Source organism: Typopeltis vanoorti, chromosome 20, assembly GCF_054136105.1.
Source record: "Typopeltis vanoorti isolate ZY-2024b chromosome 20, IOZ_Tvanoo_1.0, whole genome shotgun sequence".
In the NCBI taxonomy this organism is placed as follows: Eukaryota; Metazoa; Arthropoda; class Arachnida; order Uropygi; family Thelyphonidae; genus Typopeltis; species Typopeltis vanoorti.
Window position 1 is genome coordinate 27,158,392 of NC_143568.1, and position 13,558 is coordinate 27,171,949.

Consider the following 13,558-nt stretch of genomic DNA (forward strand, 5'->3'; position numbering starts at 1 on the left):
CAGTATCCAAGTAGATACCCAACAGGGTGCACCACGAGAAGGTGAGGATTGGACATTAGGTCAGAAGCCCTGGTCGGTTCTCCGCATTTCTTTAAAGGCTATGTGGAGGTCTCCTCTCAGTTGTACAGCTTTGACCCTTTAGCACCCCTCTTTGAAATGCTTTAAAATACTTTACAATATCTTCTACTGAAGTCATTTCTCTCGAATTGGAGTATTTTTTATTCTATACCTTTTTTGTCATGTGGAGTATTCTTCTCTCAAAGGCTCTTTAGGCCAAACTGTCTTCCTGTTTTTTAGTTGTTGCCCATGTCTTTCTTCCATAAGTAAACACTGGAATAATACATATGTTAAATAGCTTTCTTTTTTGGCATATAAGTAAATCTCCTAACTGATAATTTTTATACAGCCAAAATGCTTTTATTTCCTTGCGTGAGTCTTCTAATTAATTCTTTACCTTGTTTTTCTTTAAAATTAACTAACTGACCAAGGTAAATATAGTCTCCACAATTTCAATATGATTATCTGTTAATTTTAGTGATTTGATCCAAATTTGTCATCAGTTTGGTTTAGTTAGATTAAACATTAAACCTTTTTTCCTGCTTTCTCTATCAAGGTCTGATAGATCTTGATAGAGAAAGCAGGAGAAAGACAGAAAAAGACCTTGATTTACTTGGCTGAGAGGCATATTTTTGAAACAGATTAAATGACTACTGTATAAGCCAAGAGATAAAAAATAGAAACACCATTTTAATTTAAATAAACCGAACAACTAGTTTCGTCTTCTTAGAAGACTTCTTTGGGTGCATAACATGAAGGAACTACCAATAAACATTGTTTAAAAAAAAATTCTATACATTAAAGGGTTAACATATTAACATTTGAAGCTGTTTTGTGTATTCCTTCACTGTTGGGCATGTGCATGCATTCAAGGTCTCGTGAACACCAAAGTTGGATAGCAGCACAGTGACAATCTGAGAGATTATAGCTGAGGGTGTGTGTTGAGATGTACAGATGGAGAACGATTTCTTTAGAGTAGAGTAGGAAATGATTGTGAGACATACAAAAATATTTTGGGAAAATTTGGAGAAAAGAGCAAAGCTAATAATAATGGCAAATATCTGTTGGATTTCTGCTCAGGACATGGACTGGTTATTACTAACACCATGTTCCAACATAAAAATGTGCACAAATTCACATGGAGAGAAGAGGCAAGGAATAAGAAAAGTCTCATTGACTATGTTATTGTTGATAGTGATGTTTTCTCCCTGGTGCAGGACACCAGAGTGTACAGAGGATTTGAAATTGGAAGTGATCACTATTTAGTCTTGAGCAGGATAAAATTGAATTTCATATTGAAAAAAATAACATGTAAGAAAGTTTTAAAGCGAATAAAAGTTGAGCAGCTCTCAGATGTAAACTGTAGACTAAAATACAGAAATATTATTGAAAAGAAAATGAAAGAGTTTGAGAACAGGAATCAAACCTTGGAGATTCAGTGGCAAACTCTAAAGGAAACATTGATTGATTCTGCCAGAGAGGCATGTGGTGAGGTTGTGTGCAAAGATAAAAAAATCAGAACTCCCTGGTGGACACAGGAAGTTAAAGAGGCAGTGAAGGAAAAGAAGAAAGCATATCAAAAGTTCCTGGCAAATAAGTCAGCTTTTACTCTTACAGAATACAGAGACAAATGTAAGAAAGCTAAACAGTGTGAAAAACTAGCTAAACAAAAGTCATGGGAGGACTTTGGCAAGAATATAGAAAATAAATATCAAGAAGGTGGCAAAATATTCTGGAGGTTGTTGAAGAAGCTTAGGAATGGAGGAAAGAGTGCTGTAAAAGGAATTAGAGATGATAAAGGTGAAATGAAAACAGGAGAAAAAGATATCCTTGAAGTATGGAGTAATTACTTTGAAAAACTGCTAAATGAAACAAGCAGTGATGACAGCACAGTGATAAAAAACACTGACCAGGCATGCAGTCAGGAATACATATCCATACTTGAAGTAGAAAAAGCCATCAAAGGCTTGAAATGTGGAAAGGCAGCAGGAGTAGATGATATTCGACCAGAAATGCTGAAGTATGGTGGTATAAGAGTCTTACAGTGGCTGCACTGCATAGTTCAGAAAGCCTGGACAGAGGGACGAATTCCCGATGATTGGAGTAGAGCTCTCATAGTACCCATATATAAAAAGGGAAATAAAACTGAATGTGAGAATTACAGAGGTATTTCCCTACTGAGTGTTCCTGGCAAGATCTATGCAAGTATACTTGAGAAACGGTTGAGAAGAATTGTGGAAGAAAAGCTTGGTGAAGAACAAGCTGGATTCAGGCCAAATAGAGGCTGTCAGGATCAGATCTTCACTTTACGACAAATAGTCGAGAAAGCATGGGAATATAACAAAGATCTGTATTTAAGTTTTGTCGATTTGGAAAAGGCATATGACAAGGTGCCAAGAGAGAAGCTATTCAATACGCTGCAGTTATATGGTGTCAATGGGGCATTATATCAAGCAATACTTAGTCTTTATTTGAGTTGTGAGTCTGCAGTTAGAATTGAAGGAAGTACAGGAAGATGGTTTAATGTTAAATCTGGTGTGAGACAAGGATGTACGTTATCCCCTCTGTTATTCATTATCTATATGGATCACATTATGAAGGAATGTGGTATTAAACCTGATATCAAAATTGGAGATGTTAATGTCAGCTCTTTGCTTTATGCGGATGATGTTATACTTCTAAATAAATCCGCTACAAGTCTGCAAGATTCTCTGACTAAATTGAATAGCTGTTGTAATAGATATGGTATGAAGGTCAGCAATAAAAAGACAAAGACAATGAAAATAGGCAGAATCATTGAAAATGTCAACTGTGTTGTGAATGGAAAACCTGTGGAACAAGTAAAACATTTCAGCTACTTAGGCACAATTTTTACTGAAGATGGTAAACTAAATATAGAAATAGACAACAGAATCAGCAAAGCTGGTATCGTGGGAAGTCAATTGAATAAATTCATATGGAATAAGAAAGAAATTAGTCGGAACACTAAATTAGCTGTATACAAGACTGTGTTCAAACCAATTTTAACTTATGGATCTGAGAGCTGGGTCAGAAGTAAAACACTTGACCAAAGACTAGAGACCGCAGATATGAGAGTCCTGAGAAAGATTAGAGGCGTGAACAGATGGCATCAATGGCAATATCATATTAAAAACGAGGATATTAGGAAAGAACTTGACATTGTCAGCATCCAGGAATGCGTTAGCAGAGCTAATCTCAGATGGTATGGTCACTTAAATAGAATGGGAGAGGAAAGATTAGCTAAACAAGTGTTCTCTGCCAGGTTGGCAGGAAAACGACCCAGAGGAAGACCAAGATATAGGTGGATTGATACGGTACAAAGTGCCTTAGACGATAGAAATATAAGATCTGATAATGTTGGAGTCTTGACAAGTAACAGACTGATTTGGAGGAAAATTGTAGATAGGAAGTTAGTAATGATGTAATTTTTTCATGTAGTACTGTCATATCCTGTACACCCCTTGAGGGTACATGGCAGGAATTTGATGATGATGATGATGATTATCAATTAATGAATTAAATAGCAGAAGCTCAAGTATACAACTAGTTATATCTTCTTCTTCTGGATTCTACTCTGCTATCTACTATTCTTTGATGTCTGTCCACCAGCTATCCTATTATCTATGTTACCAGTTTCATGTCCAACCCATTTACTCCAATTTATGTAACAGGTTCCATCTGAATTTGCAATATCCAGCAGCATCATTTCCTTTATCCAACTCAACTATAATTGTGAAGTTAGATAAAGGAAATGTACTTTCTCATAACACATCACCAATATTCAATCCATTCTGATGATTGAAATTTTATATGGGATTTTGTAATATTATGCACTTCCAGTATTTCTACCTCTATTTCCACATCTGTCACTACATTATCTCCAAGTGAATGACACACCCTTACGAAGTGTTGACTGAGTAATTTGACTATTTCATCTACTTCTGTTACCCCTATATTATCTTATGTTAATCTCACACACAAGAGGCCACAGAAACCTATAAGACAATAGTGCAATGTGTGGGCAAGTATTTGGGGAGAGGGGAAGGAAGAATCTGCTGATGAGTTTTTTTTTGAAAAGCTGGAGCTAATTGTCAACATATTTTATATTCATGTATTTTAAGATCTTCTGGTGAGGAACTGCATAGTTTACACAGTCTTGCCATAAATACCGTTTTAGAGAGAGTTGTCTAGTTGTACAGGTTAATGTACAGTGGGGAGAATATGAGAACCGTGTAGCTGTAATAGCACTTCACAAGATTGGAATGTAGTCAGCTGTTATTTTCAACATGACTATTAATTATAATGATACAGAAGATGTACCTGACTGCTGAAGAATAGGTCAACCACGATGTGTTACGACACAACCACTTGTGAGGGCTGTGAAGGCATGCCTCTACCATAATCCTGTGAGAATGCAAAAAGCAATGTCACAAGAGATGAACGTTTCACAGAGAACGATGCCACATGTACTAACAGATGACCTGGGGGAGAGAGCCTATTGTCATTTGACTGGACACTTCCTAACACCACAACTTATGTGGAAGAGGATGATAAAATCCCCTTTTATTGTTTGGCAGTTAAACGACCCATCACTGAAGAGTCATTTAACATCCAAAATGGTCAGGTATATATCCTGGATGGTCACATAGCCCATGATATAGCACCCAGGATTTAGAGAGGTCATCACCCTGCATCAGTGATGGTTTGGTGTGTGTATGTGTCAGGGGGGGGGATTATTGTGGATGGGTATTCAAGTTGAATTTCTGTGAGAAAGTAGAGGTTAAAACCTCTGCCAAAGTGTATCAAGATACTGTGCTGGAACCTGTGGTATGGTTCCAGCACAGTATGTTCAGTGGAACCACATACTGTGGTTCAGTGGAACCACAGTATGGTTCCACTGAACACCTTGTTTCACAGTAGGTGGTGAACCTTTCAACAGGACTCAGCACCTGCACACAAGGTGAGGACCACACAACAGTGATTGGAGGTAAATGTACTAGACCACATATCACCATCTGATTGGCCATCTGGAAGTTTTGATCTGAATCTGTTGGACTTCTGGGCATAAATGTGGTCAGAGCTCGAGAGAGTAGCCTGCAAGCAACAACACCCCAGCATCGTCAAGCCTGAAGGTGGATTTGGAGTGAGAAGTTGCAGCATTTCCACGGGACGTTGTGCATGCTCCCATTGATATGTGGTCTCACAGAATTCAGGCATGCATGAAGGCAAAAGTGGGACATTTTGAACATTGGAGTGTTGCTATATGCACATTATACTTGTGGTTTGTATGTGCTGAAAACTAAATGATTTACCGATAGATTAAAGGTTTATGCGATGTTCAAGTTGTAATAGTATTTATGGCTAGAGTATGTACATATTGCTTTAAAATAGCAATTATATAAAAAAAGCAATCTACTTACTTGATTTGCTAGTCGTAATCTGCTGAGTGTTCTTCTATAGTAACTGAAGTCATTTTGTATGGCAGGATTTGCCATCTAGACAACAACAACAACAGTAATAAGTATCAGAGTTCTATTTTTACAGATGAAACACATTCTTAAAATGAATACTTCAACATTCGAAATATTTAGGTTTTAACTAAACCACCATGTAAAATGCAAATAACTCACTTATATTGGTCATGCTTCTAAAAAACAACTAAATATTGAAATAATATCTGATAATAATCACAATGAATGAGTTGTTCTTTGTAAACCACATAGTATTGTGAATCAGAATTATGAGAATTTCTAGAATTAATAAGAGTGAATTAGCTTCACACAAATAAGTGAATTAAAGAAAACTTGATGAAAACATGATTTAGGTAACAGAAAAACATTTCAAATCCAGACACATGGAATGTATATCCATATATCAGACAACTCAGCCAAAAGTCTATTTCGAACAAACAAATGTGATAAATAAATAAATAACCCAATCAAGGCATTTCAGAACTAATAGAAGTAGAGTAGTATTGTTTAGGTAGTAGAGATCATCTACTACCTAAACAATTACAAACATCCACATCAAAGTGAGATTCCTACAGATTTTCTGTTGGTTACAAAATGAAGATGGTACTTACATAGTAATAAACAATCTGAATAATACCAAGTTGACTAGCTGGATGATGTTGGTATATGGATATACCATACCATTCTGTAAAGGGGGCTTTTCTATAACTTCACCCAGAAGTCTGATGAACCATTCCAAAAATAGTTAAGTATTATTATTAGTTAAATTTTTCACAGTGACTTTAGTGAGTGACATTAATGTTTTGCAGGGCTATTTATATTTGTTCCTAAAGATAGCCATGTAACAAATATAACATCAATTAAATTATGTCTTTGATCAAGTATTTTAATTTCTAACCCAGGTATCATATCCATAAGGTAAAATTATTTTTGCATTATTAACCTTATTTCTTGCAAGAAAGATCACACTTCACCTCCCCTTACCCTTTGATAATACTCAGATCTCTAAGCAAGATCAGACTCGATTTCTTTTCTTCAGCTGATTTACACTTATAGCTTTTCCTGCCACAAACACATTACATTCATAGCCTATCCTCCAAAAAACTTCACGTTCTTTATGACTCAAGACATCTTACCTGTACAACTGACGAATACAAATAGTGACAAATTCCAACTTTGCACAACCTTAAAATACTGTTCAAAAATTTGGATGGTGCACCAACAAACCTCCTGAAAATGTCTGATGTTATCCAGACGAAGGACAATTTAATTAACAGATGACTATTCTTTCTCAACGAGGCCTTGTTTCTGCCTTGTCTTTTTTTAATAGTATTCTTATGTGTTTTTTGGAAGTATACTGCTCCACTGGCTGCCATTATTCCTCCATTTTCCTTTAAATAAAAGCATAAGCAGCTGCTTATCAACAGTTCAGTCTATATAACTACTTGTCTCTTTCTTTCATTCCATCTACCACTTTTCTTTTGAAGAGACTCACTCACACTGTTTTCCCTAATGACTATAAAACACAATAGATTTCTTCTTTCTCCTTAATTTTTTGTCCAAACATGACTGCAGGTTTTGCAACTTCATGTGTATGGGGTTGATGTTAAAAATAAATAAACAATTCCAATCATCTGACAGCATCTCACTTGTTAATAACCACCGAGTGTTACTATAGCCTAGTAATTACTTGCTTGGTGAAAACACTCACATTTATAGATTGAAAGTACTGTATTACTTAATAACTGTTATATTATATCATAAATATGTTAGGCTAGCAAGTTCCTGTAATGTATAGCAAACATGTTTGCTATTCTCTGGTATTACTCTCTCTCTCAGGTATTCTCATGCCTGATGGTAGTTTCATTCCAATACTCCAAGCAACTCTCCATTTTCTTTCTGTCTCTCTCTTTTTTTTTTTTTTTTTTTAATAATGTTAATGTTGAACTACAGTGCAAGTGATTAGAAAAATTAGAATGGAATATAATAAGAAAGCAAAATCATCAATTAACATAATTATTAGCTAAAATATGTATGGATTTAGGTTACTAGCAGATTTTTTTTTTTTGGTAGAAAAAGACCAAACATTAAGCAAAAAATATTTGGAGACAGTTGTTTAGGATTTTGATCATTAATACTCATATAAAAAATCATCAAAGTATAGTTTATTTAGTTCTTTCATTCATTTAGAAGTATTTAGTTCAGCAAGACCTATGAATTATTTCATGAACACAATGACTCAAACACTTCAAATTGAAGAAGTGGTCATGAAATGCCTATTTCTATTATTTTATATTCTGTACAAGTTAACTGAAGTGCTGTATTTCGTATTATGAGACTAACAGGTAAGTTCAGGAAGTCTGTCTCCATCTGACTGGGGACAAACAAAATACAACTTCTTTCTTATAACAAGAAAATCTGGTTCCACAGATTTGTATTAATGTAAAACAAAGAATCAAATGGAAAATAACTAAAGTGAAATATAAGAGCTATTTCCTCATGAAGGTATTTTCTTGATCATAAATTAGTATAATAATAATATTTGGTTTACAGATCAAGTGTTGATCAATTTTTATTAAACTGAACCAACTAGTTTCGCCACACTTTAATTGTTGGCATCTTCAGGGTACTTATAAGTTTAAACAATCTCACAATTATGTGTAACTGCAAAACTGACAAAAATAACTTAAAAACTGACTAGAATAATTACAAATAGAATAGTATCGAACATGAGTGAAACACGTATCGCGTGTACAAGGTTAGCTAGCTGTTGCTAAGGAACTTTCTGTAGTTGGTATTAAAGTTCATTTCTTCCGTTTTTAAAGTTCTGATTAGGGTTTTCCATATCTCTGGGAGTATTAGGCTTTGATTTCTGTTAAGGTTGACAGTAGAACAGGCGACTGTGGCTACTTCTTTGAAAATTCTTGAATGGTAATCTTCCTCTATGTAAGGAGAACAGCTTTTGTCCCACTCGATGACATGGTTAGTTGTAGAGAAATGAGACGATAGGCCAGAAACATCCTGTCTGTTGTTTTTGACATAGCCAATGTGTTCCTTTTGCCTGAATTCGAGGCTTCTCGAAGTCTGTCTGATGTAACTAGAGCCACAAGCGCATGGAATATTATAAACTCCAGTGTATTTATAGAAAGGATGGTTGTCTTTTGGAGATCTTAGTAGTTTACAAATAGATTCTATTGGTTTAAATGTTACTCTTATTTTGTGTTGTTTGAGGAGGCTGGCGAGCTTGTTGGAGATACCACCTATAAACAGAATTGAAATCGTTTTTATATATTGAATATCTTCTTGTTCTCTTTGTGGTAGTTCAGAGAAAAGGACTTTATTGACTAGTCTTCTTGGATAGCCGTTCAAATACAGATTGTTGGAAGTAAATTTTAACTCATCTTGAAGGGTCTTGTTGTCCGTTGTGATGCGAATCGCTCTTTTCTTTAACATGTGTACAATGCTATTTTTATTAATTCCTTAGCAACATATAAATATTGTTAAGGAATTATAATTATAATTCCTTAGCAACAGCTAGCTAACCTTGTACACGCGATATGTGTTTCACTCATGTTTGATACTATTCTATTTGTAATTATTCTAGTCGGTTTTTACAGTTATTTTTGTCAGTTTTGCAGTTACGCATAATTGTGAGATTGTTTAAACTTATAAGCACCCTGAAGATGTCAACAGTTAAAGTGTGGCAAAACTAGTTGGTTCAGTTTAATAAAATTGATCAACACTTGATCTGTAAACCAAATATTATTATTATAATAAGAGCTATTTCCTTTTTTTTGCTATATTTATTAACATAATATAAACATCTAAAGGAAAGTACAGCTGTTTCATCTAACTTATGATAGATTATTTTTTTTTATTTATTTTTTTATTTTATTATTAAGATTTGCCTTTACAAAATATTTTGAAAAGTCAAATCTTGATAAGCTTTCCCATTCTGAACTAAACCAATGTTATTCAAAATTATAAGAGATTGTTCTCTAAAATTATACTTGTTAAAATCCATATTTCCACAGAATTGGCTGCATTCCAGGGTTTTGATATTCTTCTCTACAAAATCTTCACAAAATGCATACTTCCTGTTCACCAATGTAATTTATTTTGCATTAAAGATAAAGATATCACGTCCGTGAAAGAGTCAGTTAATATCACTTCTGTACTTACATTTAGTTACAATGTTATGTTTTTCCATCATTGCATTATGTAATGAGTCAGATTATTAATTTTATTTTATTTATCTTTTTCTCTTTATTTTGCTAATGCTAATCACTCTTTTTGTAAGGAACATATCTGCCTGGAGAATTTTTTTCACAATCGACTCTCTGGCTGATAACAAAATCTTCTTATATTGCTCTTATAACCATGAGAATTTCAAGAAAAAGTTCATAATATGGTATAAAAAACAACTGCTTTCCATTTTTTTGGACTTATTCTGGTCTAATTTTTGGTATACTAAAAACCACAGATCACTTCCTATATGGCCATGTTACAATTCAAAAATCAAGTAGTTTAATCTCTCATAAATCTAGATGTTTCATTAGTACAGATGATTTATAGAATGATCCTCCCTTTTTCTAAAAATCTGGCTGGTCAAAATTGAATGGCCAGTCTAACCATATAAGAGTTTCCACATGAAAATTCCATTTCTTTTCTAAGGTGTAAAGGGTTCTGGTTTTAAAATAAAAAAATAAAAGATCAGCTTAATCGACTACTAAGTGGACCAAAAAAAAAAACACTTTTTTTTTTCATGAAAGTGGGGAATCTCTTGTTAGTAACATGATGGATATAGGAAAGAAAGAAAGATATTCTTCATGTGAATTTGTTGTTGAATCTATGTGTGACTTCTCAGAAAAAGGAATTTTTAAGTCTTTTTTTTTTTTGCTATATTTATTAACATAATATAAACATCTAAAGGAAAGTAAAGCTGTTTCATCTAACTTACGATAGATTATTTTTTATTTATTTATTATTTTATTTTATTATTATTATTATTATTATTTTTTTTTTTGAGTATCATAATACTTGGTTTTTAAAATGCTAGATGACATGGCTATATAAGAAGTGATCTATGAGTTGGTTTTCAGTATACCAGAATAATAACAAAAATGAGGCCAGGATAAGATCCAAAAAAGAGAAGTAGTTGTCTTTTTTGATACCCTAGTAAGAACAATTGAACAATTCTTGGAATAACAATATTTAAAAACAAACAACCTCATAGTTGCAAGGCCATAGACAGAAATATCAGCAAATTGCCATTTTCTTTCTTTCTTCTATGAGCATAGAATCTGTAGTGTAGTATTCCTTTCTCCTCTCTAGTGTCTTACAGAATATGAGGTGTGTGTGAGAGAGAGACTCAACAGCACTATAAAATTGTCATGTGCATTTATTTTCACAGGTGGAGGAAGTAAAAATGTGAAATAAATAATCACACATAGCATGGAACAATACGGTTCATAAGCATTAAGTAACCCCTTAATGGCAGAAGTCATCTTTCCATATACAGGTAATAAAATGGTGTACCACCATACTATTAAAATACGCTAAAAATTAGAGACAGTTATAGCAATTCTTATTTTATTTTTACCCACTGGAGTGGTTAGTATACTTGAAAAATCAATCTTCTTTTCATCCTTATTATATCTAATCTACGAACAAACAAATTTTGTGCCCAGACTATTTTCATGACTAGACTACTTGTATATAGAAAACAAATGACTTCTTTACATAAGGTTGTCCTGGTATCCTAGCACATATCTTATTTGATCACGTATAATGCAATGGATTATGAGAAAAGACTACTCAGACTGGTTTGGACCTTCACTGAGGTCTGATCAGTGGAAGCCAGGCCCATAATGATACTGAATAGCAGGGGTCATATTTTCAGATATAAATAGCAAAATGGTGTTATATTATTATAATATTCTGACTCGGAGATAGATGCAGCAAGTTTTTTTTTTTTTAATAGCTCAGAAGGAAAACCCTATTACACTTGACAAGAAACTGCATTCTTGTTTTCACCCTTGGTTTTTGCTGGGCTGGTATGTATATTATACTTACCAACTATTACACTTTTAAGAATTTGCTGTAAGCAATGACCTAAAGCAACCAGAATTTCTAAGACAATCCTCTCCACATGCTTAACACTGTGCATATTTTCTTACCCAGCTCTCCTTCCAGGTGCACTGTTGGGGTAACCACTCTTCTTGATATTCAGATCATAGCAATTCAAATCTATGTACTTTGGCACTAAAATGCCAAGTGGGAAGATCAAGATTTTTACTCCTCCTTTCCATGGTCAGACTACTGTTTCCATTCTCCCAATCCAGATACCTATTGTGATCTTATTACAGAGATTACCATTTTGGAATGAAGGCATTCATTTCCCACTCTGTTCAAAATTCCCATCCTATATTAAAGCTGTGGTTTTCCAAAAGTATATCTAGACAGTCCAAGAAAAAAATGTAGAACAATTGCCACCTGTGCCAACAGTACTCTCTCCCAAAAGTTGTTAGGTACGACCTTTGTATCTGTGCTTCCACCTCTATCATCCAAATGGTAACACTGAAACCTTGCCTAAAGATAAAGCTGATCTTCTGGAATCATTCATCTCACCCAACTACACCAAGAAAAATCAACTCCTCCTTTATCAGGAACGCTGCACTTTTGAGAAGTGCAATGTTCCTGATATCCAAAAAGTTTCTGGTCCTGATAGAATCTAACCCATTGTGTTCAAGAGATGTGCTCCTGATTAATCCATTATCATCTATATATACTCAGCTGGCATTCAACCTGGGGCACAGAAGTAAGTCTATATCTTCAACACCTGGAGAAACGTCAGCTAATCAGTAACCACAAATAGATTTCAGCAATCAAGATCCACGGTGCATCTCACATCACCCACCTTTGGACATGTGCATGAAAAGATTTACAGAACATTGTGCTGTTGCATTTGACATTTCCAAGGCATTTGATAGAGTTTAATAACAAGAGCTTCTCAGAAAATTATCTTATGGTTTTCCTTCCTTTCTTTGTAATTTCATTGCCAATTTTCTCTCATGTTGTTCTGCACATATAATGATGGAAGATGTTCACTCATCAGACCTGCTTCCTTGAGGCTCAGGAATTTCACCCACCCTCTTCCTTACATATATAAATGACTTGCTTTCACTTACTTCAAAACCCTGTTCACAGTTTTGTTGATGATAGCACCCACTCATTTTCAGTGCTTCTTAAACAGTTTTTTCCCTTGGGGGGGGGGGTTTCAAGACCTAATCTCTCTTCTCAGATTGACTCTTACCTCTAGTAAGAGTCAAACATTACTTTCATCTAACCAATTACTTACTATATACAAATACCAAATTCACCAATCTTGGAATACTGCCCTCACATCTGGGGTGGTGATCATAGCATCTAAAAATTTTTGTTGCTGTTCAGAAAAGAAGTTTGGTTGATTTGTGACTCCTCTCTCTCTCACACACATACACACAGAGACTATAACATTCTTTTGCCACCCCACCCTGCATGCTTAACTTACAGCAAAACAAGCAAACAACTGACTATCATCATTTAATAGTTGAACTACTGACTCACTGAACCAGCACCTTTCATTCCATCTACCTCAGTTCTGTGGAAGAGCATTCCTCATTATATTTCTCCTCCTCTTTAGGAGAAATATCAGCCAATTATTTTCTCCTCTCCAGCCCACTCACAGCATTCATATGCTTTAGACCTTGCAGCCACCTTGAAATTAATTCTTTTCATCCCTATTTTACTCAAGCATCAGCAAACAAATCTGTGCATGTCAAATTATTCTCATAACTATGCTACTTGTACAGAGAAGCAGTTTACTTTGCATCAAATAAAGATACTAATTGATTTATAATTTGCTACCTTATTTTGTCCTCCTTCCATTCTCTTAGACTTTGCTAGAGCTGAGACTTAAACAGCTTAGTCAAAGCTATCACCATTTCCCCTGCACATTCTAGTAAAAT

General features: G+C 34.5%; 1 protein-coding gene across 13 annotated transcripts in view; it reads right to left on the minus strand.

Moving 5' to 3' along the window:
• LOC150095297 (CYFIP-related Rac1 interactor B-like) overlaps window positions 1-13,558 on the minus strand; it is a 587,095-nt gene that overhangs the window by 100,002 nt on the left and 473,535 nt on the right. For all 13 annotated transcript variants that reach the window (XR_016550081.1, XM_090410586.1, XM_090410583.1 and 10 more), the window contains one exon: window positions 5,499-5,573. Coding sequence is in view for 12 of the 13 variants with exons in the window: in XM_090410586.1 (XP_090266712.1) it covers window positions 5,499-5,573 (75 nt within the window). In the remaining variant the exon portion in view is untranslated. The remainder of the gene's footprint in view (window positions 1-5,498; window positions 5,574-13,558) is intronic.